Source organism: Salvia miltiorrhiza, chromosome 2 (genome assembly GCF_028751815.1).
Source record: "Salvia miltiorrhiza cultivar Shanhuang (shh) chromosome 2, IMPLAD_Smil_shh, whole genome shotgun sequence".
Classification (NCBI taxonomy): Eukaryota; Viridiplantae; Streptophyta; class Magnoliopsida; order Lamiales; family Lamiaceae; genus Salvia; species Salvia miltiorrhiza.
Genome location: NC_080388.1, coordinates 19,289,329 through 19,308,107, shown reverse-complemented (window position 1 = coordinate 19,308,107; position 18,779 = coordinate 19,289,329). Strand labels below are relative to the sequence as shown.

Below are 18,779 nucleotides of genomic sequence, written 5' to 3'. Positions count from 1 at the left end.
AAACGTGCTGAAAGGGCAAGTGAATGTCGTTTTGCCTTGGTCCTTCTCTGCAACCCATATCTGCATATACCCCGAGTATCCATCCAGAAAGTAAAAATATTGATTCCCCGCAAGTCTTTCAAGCATCTCATCAATGAAAGGCAAAGGGAAGTGATCATTCCTTGTCTTTTGATTGAGCTTGCGGTAGTCAATACACACCCTCCAGTCGGTTTGCAACCTTGTAGTAATCAGTTCCCGGAATTCATTTTCCACCACTTGTATGCCAGACTTCTTGGGCACAACGTGTACCGGGCTTACCCACCTGCTATCGGACACATGGTATATTATGCCCAAATCCAATAGTTTGAGTATTCTTTCATCACAACTTCCTTCATGGCTGGATTTAGCTTCCTCTGGGGGTCCCTGACTGGAACTGCATCTTCTTCTAGTAATATGCGGTGCATACATACTGTAGGGCTTATGCCCTTAATATCGGCCAGGGTCCATCCAATTGCTTCCTTGTACTTCCCCAAAGTCGCCTTGACTTCGTTTTCATCCTCGAGTGTCAACTCTGAATTGATGATTACGGGCAAAGTGCCATTATCGCCCAGAAAGATATACTTGAGATGTTTGGGCAAAGACTTCAACTCGAGCTTGGGTGCCCGTTGGATCGAGGGCACAAGTTGGTCATCCTCCTTTAGGGTGGGGATTTTTAGAGCCTCCGTGTGGTTGACTCCTTCGCTCCATGCATTTAGCATCTTCACCGCCTCTTGCAATGATTCCTCTTGCAAGTCCTCCTCGGTTATGCCATTCTTGATAATTACATCGTATGGTTCCTTGAATGTTGTTCTGGGCAAAACCTTCTCAACAACTTTCTCGATCATGTCGACACTTTTCACCATCTCTGTATCAGCTGGATGTTTCATGGCATTGTATATGTCGAAGGTCACCATTTCCCCTTCGAACTGACACGTTAGCTTGCCCGTATCACAATCTATACGAGTCCTGGCGGTCTTCAGAAATGGTCTTCCCAAGAGAATAACCGGATCACGTGCTTTTGACTTCCCCATGTCAAGAATGTAGAAGTCCGCCGGGAAGATGAGCTCCTCTACCTTGACCAAAACGTCTTCCAGTATTCCTTCTGGGTAGACGTTTGATCGATCTGCCAGTTGGATCACCACTCGGGTAGGCTTCAGTGGTCCTATCTCCAGGTCCTGATACATGGATAAGGGCATAACGTTGATGGATGCCCCTAAATCGAGCATTGCCTTTTCTACCTTCATTGTTCCTATCACACATGGGATATAAAACATGCCAGGATCCCCACATTTTATGGGCATATCTCTTTGTAGGACCGCGGACACGGACTCGCCCACTTGAAATTTTGCATCATCAGTGTACTTGACTTTCCGAGTGCAGAGTTCCTTGAGAAATTTCGCGCATCTGGGCATAGAGCGTAGCGCGACCAAAAGGGGCATATTGACCTCCACCTTTTTGAAGATTTTCACCAGTTCAGTTAGTTCTTCCTTCTCTTGTTCCTTGGCCATTCTGCCTGGGAAGGGGATTATGGGCTCAGTCTGGCTCAATTTTTCTTTTCCCTTCCCTGTTGCCTTTCTCTTGGCCTCTCTTTCTTGGGCAAACTCTTCCTCATCTGCTGATCCCATTCCAACCTCCTCGTTGATCTCTGGCTCTTCTTGGCTTTTCTTGTTTACAACCTCGGGTAACTCCTTTCCTCCTCTGAGTGTCATAGCATTCACCTTCTTCACCTCCACTTGGGAATGGAGTTCCCCTTGTTTACTTTCAAGTCTGGCGACTGCTTGGGCAAGATGTGACAGTTGGGAGTTCACATTCTGCATTCCTTCTCTCGTCTCCATTATGAACTTCTCGGTCTCTTGCTGGAATTTCACTTGTTGTTGGGCCATTTGATGCACAAGTTCTGACAGGGAGGATCCTCTTGCCTGTTGAGGTTGTTGCGAGTATTGTGGTGGATTACTCGTTTGCCCTTGATTTGGCCCCAAAAAGTTATTGTTGTCGTACCTAAGGTTCTCGTGTTGTCTCCACCCTTGATTATTAAACTGCTGCTTGTAAGGCTCAAAGGGTTTCTGATATTGCCCCCCGTTATTTCCTCCTGGCTGTTGCCCAATAGCATTAAGCTCTTCCTCTTCGAAAACTTGTGGACATTCATCGGTTGCATGCGAATTTGCCATGCAAAGTTGGCATGCCTTCACAGGCTTTCGAATGTTGGGAGTCCCTTGATTAGGTGTTCCCTGGTTCGTCATGAATTTCTCGAACATGTTGCACAGCTTGTCCAACTTATCGTCTTGGGCAGAAGGAGTTTGCATCGGAGTAGTTCTGACTATAGTCCCCTCCTCATCTCTCGATTCCTCGGCCATATCGGCTATGAGTTTGAAAGCCTCCGCTACGGACTTCTTTAGGATCGATCCTCCACAAGCAGCGTGTAACCATTATCTATCTTACCTTCGGAGTCCCCCCACGAAATACCGAATAAGATCATGATCCGGTATTTGGTGTTGTGGGCATTTGGCCAACATCTGCTTGAACCTTCCCCAATACTCATAGAGGATTTCTCCCGATCCCATCTTGATGTTACTTATCCGAGTCCTCAAGTTCTGGATTCGGGCGGCTGGAAAATACTTTTCCAAAAACTTGCTCTGCAACTTCTGCCAGGTCCGAATGCTCCCTTCGGGCAAATCGTACAGCCACTCCCTCGCTCCTTCTAACAAAGAGAACGGAAAAGTGAGGAGTCGGATGTACTCGTCAAGGGCTTGACTAGCGGTGCGCACTGTTCCACATGCCATCTCAAAGTCTTGAAGATGCCTTTGAGGGTCCTCTCCGGGCATATCACTGTATTTGGGCAAAATTTGAATTAGAGTATGCTTCAGCTCCCAATTTCCAGTGATCTCCGGTAACACTATGGCTGACGGCCGGAGGTCCAAGTTGTTCGGGAACATCATGTCCCGAAGAGACTTGTTGGCGTTGTCATTCTGGGGTTCTGGAATTTCTGCCATCTCTCTCTCTTCTTCTAACCGCCTCTCTCTTGCCCGTGCTTCTTGTTCTACCCTGCGTCTATTGCTGTTGTTCAGTCGGACAAGTCGCTCATTCTCCGCGTTGAACAAAAGATCTTCGTTACCTGCACTCCTGGTATGACGAAGCAACATACATCAAGGCAAAACTCACACTAAAATCACAAAAGACTTTACTAGCGCTCTCAGTTCCCCGGCAACGGCGCCAATTTGATGAAGCCGTCGTTTGAGCTTCGCGCAAATAAAATATCCTGTGCTCACAACTAGACTAGCTAGTGGTAAGTCCAGAGTCGAATCCACAGGGAACAGAGCAGTAACTTCTTTCGCAAGGGTGTCACTAAAAAGGTTTCGTATCCTGTAGTGTTCTGACCACAACACGCTTATGGGCAGAACGGGGTTTCCAACAAAAACTGAAATAGCAAAAGTAGATAAATCAAATAACAAAACAATTCTGACTTGGGTTTGAATCACTAAACATGAACTGGACACTCGATCATTGGTGCAAAGATAATTACTATACTCGCATACCAGTGGTTATAGGCATAAGAATTGTTGCGCCCCTATTGTCACTCGTCACGCACGCAAAAACCCCTTGCCCAATCTATCCTTTCAGTGTATGATCCCTTAGAAGGTTCAGCTAATGGAAATCAACTACCCCGGGCAACATCCACGCTCTCTGCGATGGCCTATCGCTAGTTGTGCTTTGCCCAGAATGCTTTAGGATTTAGATAGACCCACTTGACTCTTACGCCGATATTTCACAGCAGTCACGGCTCCAACACTCGTTGTACTATTTTGGAGGTCGATGGCATTTCGCCTTATGCCCAAATTATTACTTGTGGCCAGAACTCCCTAGTTAACTAGTGATCAATTAATTAACCAAGTTGTTACAACCTTTTGGGAATCAAACCTAGTGTATCGGGAATATGCTCATACAGTTGTTATGCCCAAATTAGACCTCTCGAGTTAAGTGTTCATGCTTAGATCATCTTGCCCAAATCAGAATATAAAATTTAGCCAAACATAAAGTAAATAACACAAGCAAAAGATATAAAGGAAAACATAACTGAAATTGAAATTGCTTAAAGGGAAATATAAGTACCTACGACCAAAAGTGCCGTGCAAAACATGTAACGAAAAGTAACAGATTATGCCCACAGCCCGGGCTAGCTTCAACTTCACAAAGACTGCACAACAGGTCGGTTTTTCAGCACCCTTGGCTTTAGAAGCTCTTCGGGTATTTATAGGAGTGATTAGGGCAACGTAAGGCCCAGCCCATAATGTTGCGGCCGGATCCATTATCCCTTTTCAGACCTAATCTTCATGAAGATTTGTTTCCTTTTGGATAAGGCGGTGGTTTGGCCTCATCGGTCTCTTTTGGATAGCTGCCGCCTTTGGCCTATATCGAACTCCTACTTGCAGTCCTCCCTCGCCCGCCAGTTGTGCCTCCGACTTCTTCCCTTGCCTTCCTCCTCTTGCCTGCCAGCTCTCGTGCGGTACTTATGGGCATAAGGGATGGTTTTGCCTCCAACTCCCATTTGCTTCCGGCGCATACCTCTTTCACGAAAGGTGACAACAGTTTCGACCCCTGGAGCACCTCTTGCCCACAAGCTGGTCCTGCCACGGAACTACACCCTCCCAGGCGACCAAACAACACAAACTAAAGGAAAAAGACTCGATCTAGACCTAAAACGGACACAAAAACAGAGCACAAACCTGGGCTCATCAACGTGTATACCCTCATCGAAATCAATGCAATGCAGATCACTTACCATAGGCTTGCAAATCGTCTACAATCTCCATCGCTAAAAGTGTGCCAAGACTAAGATCAAAAAGGTCTTTATTTTTGGGTTATATTGTAGGGACATTGGTTTAGGTAGGGAAAATATAGGCTAAGTGACTCAAAATAATTAAGAACATCAACCTTATAACTTCACAATGCAAGTATGGAATAAATTCCATCTTCTACCTAACTATATCACCATAATCAACACAACTCAACGGATTTAATAATCACAAAGCAGAACTAAACACTCTTTTATGCTCTCTATTTATTTCCAACAAACAGAGTCGATTTTCTAACAAATATATCAATATACACTCGACCTCACAAATTTTTCTCCTTTTTTCTTTTTCTCTTTTTTTTCTTAACCTTTTTTTTTTCTTTGTTCTTTTTTTTTCTTAACCCCTTTTTTTTCTTTTTCTTTTTGTTCACAGCATTTCTAGAGCTTATAAGAGTGAAGAGTAACACAATATCATCCCTTCTTTTCAACCAACCCACTACAACTCACCACACAAGATCCCCATAAACTTGATCACCCCCTATCATCCGGCTAAAGAATAAAAAGCTAAATAGGCTCAAATGGAATAACAAAGGATAATTTTTCGTTAAGGACAGTGTTTGGGATAATAATGTGGCTGACAAAAGATGGCCTAAAATCATCTCCTGATCCTGGGCACAACAGCAACCTCGACACAGAAACCATGACAAGTTCTAGAAGATCACCACATGCATGACAAAACTCACAATAAAGAATAAACTGTGTATGATAAACAGTTATGGCTCAAATCCTCACAGGTCTATTCAAACCAACGGGTGGTGGCTCGACGCCCTCGTTCTCATCTAATGCCACATTCAAGTTCAATGCAAGTGACGCTTTGCATCTTCGGGCGTTGTGACCTCGACCCTTGCAACGTGAGCACACCTGAGGTCGCGAGTTAGACGAACCCTCAACAGCCGAGCGAGCCCTACTCATCTTTGGGCGCCCCAATTGACGTGTGATATTCGGGGGCGTCACAACATATGTGATATCTCATGTAGCACATTCCAATACATAGGATGCGGCACAGGCACAATAGGAGGCATGTGAGTGGCCAACTACATGAGTTGTTTGAAATATTGACCAACAAGGTCAGTGACTTGTAAACCTGCACGCCTAATAAAAGAAATAATAACAAATTATAATACCAAATATTAGATACAATTATAATAAGCTAACATATTCACACACAACATACCTAATAGCGGTACAAGCATGACGACATGGAATCTCGTCCAGATCAAACTGAGCACAATCATAAGTCCAATTTTCAAGATCGACAATGTAGAATGCATGGTCCTCTTCAACACTAAACATATGCGTTGCCGTCCCTCGAACAAGCAATTGTCGACCCGCTTCAACAGCCACTTGCAACTTTGATGACACCTCATCAGTCAACTCATGTGACCTAGATGCAACTTCTGCTCGTCGTGCATCAAACCATTTCTCCATAATGGCTCGATAAAACTCGATCAATAAGGCAACCGGGAGGCGTCGTGCCCACAACAATCTGTTGTTCATCGTCTCTGCAACATTTGACGTCATGAAGCTCGTAAGTCTTATAGGGCACTTGGACCTAGCCCATCTCTCGACACCAATATTGTCAAGATGTCTATGCGCATTGACTTTAACGACTTCAAGCGCTGAAAAACTCCTATGAAAATCCTCTAATCGATAGGAATATGCCGCTGCTTTGAAAACTGTAGCTACATGCAACCCGTAATGCGCGAGGTTCTTCTGCAAATGGTAATAACACAGCGCGTGCGGGACGTTCGGATAGACACACTCCACAGCATTTTGGATGCTCTTGTGCTTATCAGATACAATTAAGATATCATCAGACTGACCAAAGGCAACCTTCAGTCGGTGGAAGAACCAAGTCCAAGACTCGTCATTCTCAATTGGACCAATCCCAACTGCGAGAGGACATATGCCTTCGTTCCCATCCTTTGTGACTGCAACAAACAAAATACCTCTGTTTTTTCCCTTCAGATGGGTCCCGTCTACTACAATGACTGGTCTCAAGTAACTCCCGAAGCCAGTCACGCTCTGTCCAAGAGCAACAAACATATGCTTGAACTCGCCATCAACCTTCATCTGACGGCCATATAATGTCCCGGGATTGCTCAATCACAGCATATACAAATAGGACGAGAGCATCTGATAGGAGTTGTCAAAATCACCATATGTCATCTCAATCGCGTGTTTCTTGCTCGGAGAGCGAAGCTGTAATTAATCTCAATCCCGAATAAGCGCTGCATCTCTGAAATCATCTCCTTCAACTTCAACACGACCCCTTCACCGACCAGTTTCCGTGCAAAATACTTTCCAACGACCCTCGCCGGAATCTGTCTCGAGGCAGTGCGATTCAAATCCGTGTGGCAAGTATGATCCTTCACAAACTTAATCACTCTCCAAATGGATGCACTCAGAACGGCTCGCAGCATGAACGGACAATCGTTGCCATGCTTGCAAACAAACCACAAACGTGTCTTACTAGATTGATCCACTACGTACTCCACGTGATTCTCCATATGGTACAGTCCCACAGAAATCACCAACTCATCCTTCGTCTGGAATAGTGCCCCCACTAATAATATGCCGCCCTCTAGTACATTAGGTTCTTTCCAACCTAATATCGGCGCAACATCAAAATCGAGGACTGGAATCTCCCAACGACGTGCATGAGGCCCCGCTGGCTCAACTCCGACGCTAGGCTCGACATCGGGATGATGATCAGAAGTGAAGTTCTAAGTCCCCGTCTGTGTCCATGCTTCAAGTTCAGTCGCGACTGAATTAAATATATCCCTGCGTCATCTCTCCTCTTCTTCCTCACCCGAGGAGTCGGACTCCTCTTCCGCGATTACTCCTCGTCCCTGTGATCATCGTGTATCGGTATACTTCTTCCAACGTCCGTCTCAATAGGCAACACAATAGACCGTTGTGACTCATAATATCCCCGCTTCTGATTCTGAGGAACTGCAGCTGCAGATTGTTCGCCCTTCTCAATCACGTACACAACGGGATATCTTTGTTGCTCGAAGATTAGATGGTTCAAATCCGAATCAGCCTTCAAAGTCACTTTTATTTTTCTCCCTTCATCGGTGGTCGATGTGTAGAAAAGCATATAAGTGGATCGACCATCCTCGTCTAATTGCTCGTGCACCTCCCGCATCAACCTCGAATGACAAAGCTCTTCCTTCGACATGTATACGGCAACCTCATCGCCGCCTACATACTCGGTTCTGTCCCACTGACCACTATGCCGTTTAACGACCGCTTGAAACGACATCTGCTTCAAAACGATAAAAATACGCAATCAAATACACTAAATACAAAACCGTGTACATAAAACCATACAAAATATATACAGAATTGCTAGAAATAACAAAACAATCAATTTTAACCAAATTGTGTACACCTTTTGTGAAATTGTGTATGCTACCGTGCACACAAAAACCCTAATTGTGCACGGAAGAACACTAATGGTGCAAAAATGCATTAATTTCTGTATATAGTGTTATATATTCTAGGATTGAGTCCAATACATCTAATAAGTCATATATGTAACATAAATAACAAAATAAATAACATAGAATCAAAAAGAATCAAACTGTGCACAACCGTGCACGGTTCGGTGTAGGTTGTAGTGAACGGCTTCATGCACAGTTCAATTTCAAAGTTTCTAGTTATCTAGGTTAGTTATAAACGTTATTATAATCTTCCTGAAAAAATTTCACATTTATTCAACATATATAAAGGCAACCGTGCGCAACCGTGTATCGAAGAACAGTATCCATGTACTGTCGAAATTTTTAAAATAATCATATTTCACAAACCTTATGTAATATAAGACTCCGGAGCACTTTATTTTTGCATTCAGAGTAACCATGCACGAGTCGTGCAGTATGTTGAGAGGATTTTATTGTTTCTTGTTCAAATGTCTAATGAATGATCTGATTTGGTTGGTATACACTTATTCTCTCCTTCGTAAACTACCCAACAACCTCATGTACGGATGTTAGATAGGAGAATTTAAGGTTTCAGGTTTCATGTTTCATGTTCTCTGTGTATAAATGCCACATTTATTTATACCTTTCTAAAGTCAGCAGCACCATTTTTAAGAAGAGAAGTAAGAAATAGTTAGCCTAAAGTCAACGACTTGGAGCATTATTTAATGAAGCTCTGTTATACGAGATTAAACCATAATAAATAGGTTTCTCAAACCCACATAAAATCATAAGTTCAACAAATATTATCGTCATTTTATGTTAGGTCAGTTTTTTGGTAATATATTAAACACAAAAATATATTTGATGTCAACATCCAACACTTTTTGACTAGTCATAAGGGTATTTATGTTCTTTCATTGAAAATGTGCTACTAACTTATACTTTTTATGGAGGGTGATATTAAACTTATTGTCGCAACCCGGCGTCTAGCCAGTGATAGCGTAGACCGAGTATCGATACGACTAAATAAAATAATGAAGTAAAGAAGGAAGAACTAGATCAAACAACAAGCGGAAGCTCACAACAAAACATGCAAAGATGAACAACAATAATATCATCTCAAAGACACAAATATTATCGGCTTCATAAGTTCAAAAGTACAGGGATTCTCGACAAAGTTTACAAAGCGGACATAGTTAAAAATTTACAAAGGTTTATAATTTACAGAGTCTCGCAGCAAAACGTGATCAGACTATATGTATGAAGACATATAGCCGAGAGTGTATTTCCTGATTAAGTTCTGTAATACCCGGGCTTTTGATGACGTGTTTAGTTGCTTGAGTTTGAGTAATTAGGGTATAGATCCCTTGTTTGATTACTTTGTACAGAGATGAGGAGTTATATGAAGTTTTCTTGTTTTTTTTAAAAGATGTTGAGATGTTCTTTTGATGATGTTTGGATGATGTGGGATTTTATATCCGTAATTGAGTTTGAGTATTTGAATAATTCGAGATAATTATTTGAATGAGAACGATGAACTGGGAAGTGAAATCTGAGTCCGTTAAGACGTTTTTGAAATTTTTGACTTTTTGACGATGAATAGTAAAATACTGCTATTTCGTCTTTTTGTCGACTTTCAAAATCTTACGTGCACGTCGTCGAGAAATATTCTTAGTTTTTCGATACGAGTCCAATAATGAAAGTTTTTATTTTTGGACGACGAGTGAATAGTAAACCGGGATTTCACGATAAACGAACCGAGCTCGTTTATCAGAATTTCGAGAACGAGCTTGCGTTTTCTATATTTATATAGAATTACGAGTGTTATGAAAGTGAGTAGGAGTTAAGAGGGCGAGTAACGAAGAGTATGGGTAGTTAGTCGTTAAAACGAGACGAAACGAGATATTTAACGACTAACGGGTTAATATCCTAAATATCTAACCTACCCTACGCCTAACCACCCCCCAACAGCCCACTATTCCTCTATCTCACTTAACTCACGCAGCACACACACACAACTCGCGCAGCACACACACAAACACACTAAACACACACTTTTTTTCACGCCAAACACCATTGTTGAGAAGCTTGAGCTTTCAAGCTCCGATTTGAGCACCGAGACGAGCCCCGATCATCTTTTCGAACACGTATCTAGGTAGGTGACATCTCTACCTTCATTTTGATGGTTAGATTTTCGAGTTTAGTCAACGTCGAAAAACGTCGATTTCTCGACTTTATTTTGAAACGATGTCGGATTGTCGTGAATTTTTAATATGTTGTTCCTAGCATATAGTTGAGCATGTTTAATGAAGGGAGTAAGAACGGAACGAACCGTAGCTATGAAACCCATGAGGGCAGCCCCGTTTTTCACATATTAGCTCGTCTTTCGATTTTTGTTTGATCGTTTAGACTTGATATTTGTGCTTAGGGGTATGCTAGGATCATTATATATTAAATTCGTATTTTTCCAAGCACGAAAATTGTATAAGTTTTTAGAGCATGATTATTTAAATTCGTGAAGTTTGGGACGTTGCATGATGAATATTATTGCGTATATGTGTTCTACGATATCACATGAGCATGCTAGATTAATTTGGGAATTTTCGAGAAATGTTAGAAACGAGAAGCATGAGAACCGAATGGTTTGATGCCCGGTTGTGAATATTTGATTTTTATTTGAATGATTTGAGTTTATATATGTGTTTATATTTATTAAATATTGCACGTATAATTTACTTAGATTAATTTAAACACCGAGGTTCAAATTTGATGAAGGCCGCGAGTCATAAGGCCAGAGACGAGCGATGCTGATTTTAATTGAGTTAAATTGAGCATGCCAATGTGTTTAGAATAATTAAAAATATTTGTATTTAAATTTTGGGAATTTGTTTCCATTAAATACAAATTTTCTAATTATTCGATGATTTATTAAGTTGAGATATGTGAAGTATGTGAAGTCATGTAAGTGAACTAGCAGTGCATATGAGTTAATGCTATGTTAGTAAGACTATATGAATTATTTGAGTATTTATGAGATGAGCATGATTAGTAAGTTATTGAGCTTTTTGAATTGCATGAGAAATGCATATAAAATGTCTAAGTATGAGAAATTAGCATGGATTAGATATATTGTGTTTCAATGAGAAATAAATTAGAGAAGCATGTTAATTAATTAAAGTTGGAATTTAGTATTTAATTACAAAGTCCGAGATTTAATCGAGAATTATGAGCATGTTAAATTGTTAAGATATAATTTATTATTCGAGTTTGATATCGATTATGTGTCTAAATGGAGTGAATGGGAGAGTTATGTTTAACGCACATAAATGTTGGTATCTGACACTCGAACATTTGGTTTCGAGTATAAATGATAGTTTACTGATAAAGAGTTTAGATGATTTTTGAATTGTTGGTTTCATGGTTTGCGTTGAAGAGATGTCAAGATGTTAAGTTTTGAGTCGAGAGACGAGTTCACGTAGTGAGATTCACGCGTTGAAATCTCGTGGCTGACATTATGTATGAATAGGTCATGCCGAAATTTTTAGTGAATACTTTGATATATCATCAAATAATCATTATAATTTCTTAGTGAAATTAGGATTTGAGCATAGTCAATTCTTGTTGACCCGTGACTCAAATACCTGCCTAATGGAAAGTTTAACTTTCTAATTGGTTTATTAGATGAGATGTGAGCGAATAGATCTGCTAAGAAAGTGGACTTTTCGATGTGTTAAATATTTCTTTTAATTGAAGCGCTGCTAATTATAACATAAGGATGTTATAATTAATGAGCAATGACGAGAGATAATAATTGTTATATTGATTAACAACCTAGAGAGATGAACATTAGAGATACTAATGTTTCATAAAAGAGATTAGATTATTAATCGAGTTATCTTTTATAATGTCTCACCAATTCTTCATAACGATGAAGGTTCTTTTTGGGAAGTATCGACTTGAGGGAGAGAGTGACGTTACTCATTAATACAGAGACACAACGAGGTGGGCTTTCTTAAACACGTATATAGAGATCCCCTGCATACAGGCCTCTTATACGAAATGAAATGAATGACATGATATAATTGTTAAGTTTCGATTTTATGAAAATGATCAAATGATGAATGGTTCTTTATGAAATGAAATGAAATGAAGGGAATTATTATATGAAGGATGTTATATTGAAGTTATTGCATTGCCAAATTTTTGATGTTTTGGTATGTTATCTATCTGCTTGAGATGAAGAATTCGGTCCTATGCTAGTGTAGATACTAGTAAGGATTTGTGTACACTGAGGTGGTCGTGAGTCATCGAGCGGGTTGGCCGATCACAGTGCTGCAGAGGGAGGCCTCCCTCTCAGTACTTGATGTTATAACAGATATGATACATACTTGATGAGAAAAGTCTGCGCAGACAACTTTGAGGAAATGAAAATGAGTTTAGCTAATACAGGGCCTTTCTATAAATTCCTTGTATTATGCATATGAAATGACAATGACAATATTTATAGCTTTATAAGCATGAGATGAGATGAGATGTTTGGCATGTGTTCACTGAGTGCTTTTTGTACTCAGCCCTGCATATGTTTTTTTCAAAAATGTGCAGGTTGAGCCGATGTGATGATGGTGCTGCAATGAGCGGAGTCTCCAGGGTTGTTAATAAATGAAGTTAACCTGTCTAGAATATGTCTTCATACATATGTCTAGCTACTTTCCGCTGCAAAATGTTATGATGTTATATTATGTTATGTCGTACCTTGAGTCTAAAGAGAATGGTTTCTTACGGTGTATAACTTAATTAACGATATTTATTAAGTTTTTATGTTGTCTTTCATAGACTGTTTAAATGAGTATTAATGAGAAATTAAGACGAGTTTTCTTAAGTTGAGTAAGTTTTACGATACCAAAATGACGCCCCTTTCTTCCCCTTATTCTTTAACCTCATCCCTAGTCGTAGATCACTCGGCTTAACTATCCTTAGTTAGGGCGGGCTGCGACAGAGTGGTATCAGAGCGAAGGAAAGCTCTGAATTAGAAGTCTTGAGTGTAGTCTAGAATGAGTTACTAGGCTAATAGTTATTAACAACCGTGAGCTCAGCGCACCATCACACCAGGCTCAACGAGGTATGTAAAATTTCAAAGTTTATTTGACGTTAAATTTTGAAGAGCATGATGTTGAGGTTATATGATGAGTTATGATGTTATACTTTGAAGATGCATAGTTTGAGTTTGAGAATGACAACATGATTAATAATGAGTTATTATGTTGTCAGAGTATGATGTTGATGTTACATGATGAATCATGAGAGAGTTTATATCATATGATGTTATATGATTGAGGATGCATAATTATGAGTTATGATGTGATGTATTTGAGATGTTTTGTGATGAGAATTGTTTGAGCAGTTGTGATAAGTCACGATGATTTAGATGAAGGAATCTAATGTCATTGTTAAGAGAGATTTTCTACTAAGTAGAAGGATGAAATGAGAACTTAGAGCTAAAGTTTGAGAGAATTAGCAATTGCTTTAAGTACTTGTTGGTATGAGTTATGAGCTTGATTAATGATGAGTTATTAGCATGCTGCAATGAGATATTGTACGATATGTTTGAGATGTTTTGTAACGCGAGTTTTGCTCACGCAACCTGAATGGTACTTGAGAAGGTATCATGAGCCATAGTCTTTGGAGATGGCTTTGAGAGAGAATTATTTGAGTTGTCTTACTGAGTCGCGATGATTTAGATTAAGGGATCTAATATCATTGTTTAGAGAGGTTACCTACTATGTAAAGATGGGACGAGATGAGAATTTAGATGTTTTGAGCTTGAGTTTTAAGATAACAGTACTACTTAGTGGGAGTTTTGCTAAGTTATGTTTTGTTTATTTCTGTTGCTGGAGCCAAGTAAAGTTAGTCATTAGAGTCACCTTTAAGTTCTCCGTATAGGTTGGCCAAGACTGTTGGCACTGCACGAAAGTGGACTGCTGTGAGATCGAACTCAGGGAAGATCAGATACGAGGACGAGGCGTACAGAGATACCCTAGCAGATTTTCAAACACATGTTCAAAGACTATGAAAGGATGAAAGCCTTATGGTTGTTACTAGATTGGATGGCATCGTGCACCTTGTCCCCGTGCTACCAATCGAGTGGTAGGATTGAGCAAGGAAGAAAGCCTCTCAATATGATGGGACAGGTCGTCTTGAGCGCTGGACCCACAGGAGATGGGATTTGTTACAGATACCTAGATTTTTCTATGCGGATCTACTGACCGGATGCCTGTTTTCTACCAGGGACTCCAGAAGAGTGTAGTAGATATCGAGTCGATCCTTGAGTATCAGTTACCAAAGATGATAAAATGATAAACGATAATGAGGATGAGAAGTAGCCGAGGAGGGCTAGAGTTGATGAGGATGAGAAGAGAAGCCGATGTAGGCTAAAGCTAAGGATGATCTTGAGAGTACGAGCGGTACACCCTTGTTTTGATTAGTTTTCAATTACATTTCGATGTATATAACTTACTTAGGAGATACTTGTACTTAAGCTTTTGACATGCTGATAGATAAGCATACGAATCTAGTACCCTACTGATGTTAGATAGATGGATGTTCCTAGTGTGCTAAAGTAGCAACTAGATGAGTTAACTGGTAGCAATTATCGTAGGAGGTCCAGACCGAGACATAGTACTATTAATGGTGTCGGCTTAGAAGGTACATCACTATAGATACTATGGTTTTCGTAGGGTTTATATGACCTATTTATGTAAGTCCTCTAAAAGAGGCATTCTACTGATGGATATATTGGGTTGACCAGAGTGGTCTTTTTGTTAGCATTTCGTGAGTGCTTATTGCCTTACAGATGAATGTTAAGGTGACCGTGAGGGCTTCCTTAGAGTTTGAGTTAGTGAGTTGAACTTGAGTTTCGATGATGCTTAGAGTGTTGGTTGAGTTAAGTTTTTCCTTTTCGTGATTACAAAATGCCTCAAAGATTTCATCAAGAGTGTGGCGTGGAGGATAGGTGAGAGACAATACTCCGCCACCACCACCGCAACATGAGAGGAGATTCGAAAAATATTGAACATTCAGAATAAGAGTCTAGAACATAGGACCCTACTTTTAAGCTTTTAGCTTGCTGGTGCGAACTTAAGTTTTGTTATGTATAGTATGTTGAGGGTTTAGAAGACACAGAATTTCCAAGTTCGGGATAGTATATCCCGTGTGATTGGGGAGTGATTATGTTGGACCTGGCCAGTCCGCATGATCCAAATCTCAGTAGACGTGTTTTGGGTTTATAAACCCACGTGTTTCAACTTTTGGTTGAAAAGCCAGATAGGTTCTTACTCTAGGTCATTTTTGTTCGACCTGGTAGTTACTTCATTCTACCCTCTGGTCATTCATTTGAGTCTATTGAACAATTTATTTTGATGTCGTTCTAGGGTTGAACCTTTACAACTTTTGAGTTATCCTAGTAGATTCTTTTGATGTATAAGACTAGTGAGAGGCACGTCAGAGGACTTTAACACCTGAGCAACTGGTAAACTACACTTGAGAACAATTGAAGACTACTCTTGAGAAGTATGTACCGAGGAGTACAGTAAGCAGCGAGAGGCTGATTATCGAAGTTTGATGCAAGAAAAGAAATTGGTTGTAGAGTATAACCGAGAATTCTGTGAGCTATCACGTTCGCTCATCAGAAGATGGATACTGATGAAGAGATATTTGAGTTTTATGTGCCGGTTTAAGGCAGGACTTTAAGGTAGTATGGGCAAGTTATTGGATGCACCAGTTAGAATCCTGTTTAATACAGGAGCCTCTCATTCTTTAATTGTTTGAAGCATGTTACCTTCAAACTCGAACCAAAACGAGCTAGTCCCAAGTTGAGAGTAATCACTCCTGTAGGAAGAGCTACTACAGTTTCTCACATGATTTCTAACTTAGAGCTTGAGTTAGGATCACTAATGTTGAAAGCAAGAACCTTGCACTTAATGCCTATGTGGAACGTAGACATTATTCTAAGGATGGAATGGTTAGCAGAGAACTTTGCCCCGATTGATTGTAAGAAGAGACAGATAACTTTCCAACCACCTGGGAAGGAACAGACATGTTTTCACAGCATTGATAGAAAGAAGAGAGTTCCAATCGTTTCGGCACTTCAGGCGTCGAAATTGGTAAAGAAGAAAGGAGCACAAGCTTACCTAGTTTACTTGAATGATGAAGGAGAATCAAGTAAAAAAACTTTGAGGATGTAGCAGTGGTAAGCAAATATAGAGATGTATTTCCCGAGGTCTTACCAGGATTGCCACCAACAAGACAGTTGGAGTTCACTATCGACCTAGAACCTGGATCAGCACCAGTGTCGAAGGCACCCTATAGAATGGCGCCTAAGGAGCTACAAGGGCTGAAGATTCAGCTACAAGAATTGCTCGAGTTAAGTTTTATCAGACCTAGTGTATCCCCGTGGGGAGCACCAGTCTTTTTGTCAAAAAGAAGGATGGCACGTTGAGAATGTGCATAGATTATCGAGAGCTGAATAAATTGACACTCAAGAACAAATATCCTTTGCCGAGGATAGATGACTTGTTTGATCAAACGAGGAGCGAGCTTTTTCTTGAAAGTTGACTTGAGATCAGATTACCACCAGTTGAAATTTTGACAGAGGGATATACCTAAGACAACTTTTCAAATGAGGTATGAGCACTATGAGTTCATAGTTATGCCATTCGGTTTGACGAAGGCACCAGTAGTTTTCATGGATCACATGAATCGAGTGTTCCATCAATAACTGGATAAATTTGTCCTAGTTTTCATAGATGATATTCTCATCTATTCGAGGAATGAGCATGAGCGCCAAAACATTTGAGAACGATGTTGGAAACGCTAAGAGTTGAGAAGTTTTTTGCCAAATTCACCAAGTGCGAGTTTTGGTTGAACGAAGTAACTTTTCTAGGACATATTGTATCATCCGAAGGAATTAAAGTTGACCCCGCCAAGGTACAAGCTGTACATGAGTGGAGATCACCAACTACGCCTAACGAGATTCGCAGCTTTTTAGGCTTAGCAGGATACTATCAGAGGTTTATTGAAGGATTTTTCACGATAGCAAGACCGATGACATAATTACTTAGAAAAGAAGCTAAGTACAATTGGAAAGAGGAGTGTGAAGAGAGTTTTTAAGAGCTTAACGGAAATTGACTACCGCACCAATGCCGATAGTCCCGAAAATGAATAAAGAGTATACCATCTACACAGATGCGGCAAAGAATGGACTAGGATGTGTTTTGATGCAAGAAGAAAGAGTTATAGCCTATGCATCACGATAACTTAGACCCCACGAGATAAATTATCCAACGCATGATTTAGAGCTTGCAGCAGTTGTGCATGCCCTGAAAATTTGGAGACATCATCTCTACGGAGTTAGATGTGAGATTTTCACGGACCACAAAACTTTGAAATACTTTTTCGAGCATAAGGATATTAACATGAGGCAAAGGAGATGGCTCGAATTAGTAAAGGATGTTAACTACGACATTAATTATCACCCTCGCAAGGCCAAAGTAGTAGCCGATGCATTGAGCCGAAAGGTCTCGTCAAAGTTAGGATGTCTTCTCACGAGAGAGGATGAGCTTATAAAGGACTTTGACAAGATGAGGATAGAGATGATAAAACCACCAGCGACGATAGCGAGTATTGTTGCAACGATGCCTAGTTTGAGGAAAATGGTGATTGAAGCACAAGGAAAGATGAGACAATGAACAAGTTACGAGAAAGGATAAGAGCAGGAGATCTCAAGAGTTACCAAAAAGCATCAGACAATGCTATCTTATTTGAGGGGAGAATATGCATTCCTCGTGATGATGAACTTAAGAATACGATCATGAGTGTGACTCATGACACGCCTTACACCGCCCACCTAGGAGGCACAAAGATGTATCAGGTTGTGAAAAAAAAAAAGATTTTTGTGGGACGGAATGAAACGAGACATAGCTTCGTTTGTAGAGCGATGCTTAGCTTGTCAGCAAGTGAAAGCATTACACCAACGACCCTATGGGAAGTTAAAACCGTTGGAGATTCCCGAGTGGAAATGGGATCACATAGCGATGGATTTTGTAACAGCTTTACCCAGAAGTCAAAGAGGAAATACAACAATTTGGGTGATTGTAGATCGACTAACAAAATCTGCACATTTCATACCGATCCTAATCGCGTATGGACCAGATAAGTTAGCACAATTGTACGTTCGTGAGATTATAAGATTGCATTGAGTACCGGTGTAGATCACCTCAGAAAGAGATCCAAAAAAAATAAATTTACATCACATTTTTGGATGAGTTACAGAAAGAGTTGGGTACAAGGATGAATTTTAGCATAGCAGACGATAGAAGATATGATAAGAACTACTATCCTTGATAGAGGAGTACATCGGGAGAATGTGTTGCCACTAATTGAGTTTGCCTATAAGATGTGAGACAAAGTTTCGAGATAGGAGACAAAGT

The 18,779-nt window shown here is 40.5% G+C and overlaps 1 protein-coding gene across 1 annotated transcript; it reads right to left on the bottom strand.

Annotated features, from left to right (window-relative positions):
• Nucleotides 1-323: 323 nt before the first annotated feature.
• Nucleotides 324-2,372, bottom strand: LOC131008097 (uncharacterized). Its single transcript, XM_057934996.1, has one exon. The coding sequence runs from the start codon at nt 2,370-2,372 to the stop codon at nt 324-326; it is 2,049 nt and encodes a 682-aa protein (XP_057790979.1).
• Nucleotides 2,373-18,779: the final 16,407 nt, after the last annotated feature.

Excerpts from the sequence above, each read along its gene's own strand:
- LOC131008097 (XM_057934996.1), bottom strand. The coding sequence starts at position 2,372 with ATGGCCGAGGAATCGAGAGATGAGGAGGGGACTATAGTCAGAACTACT.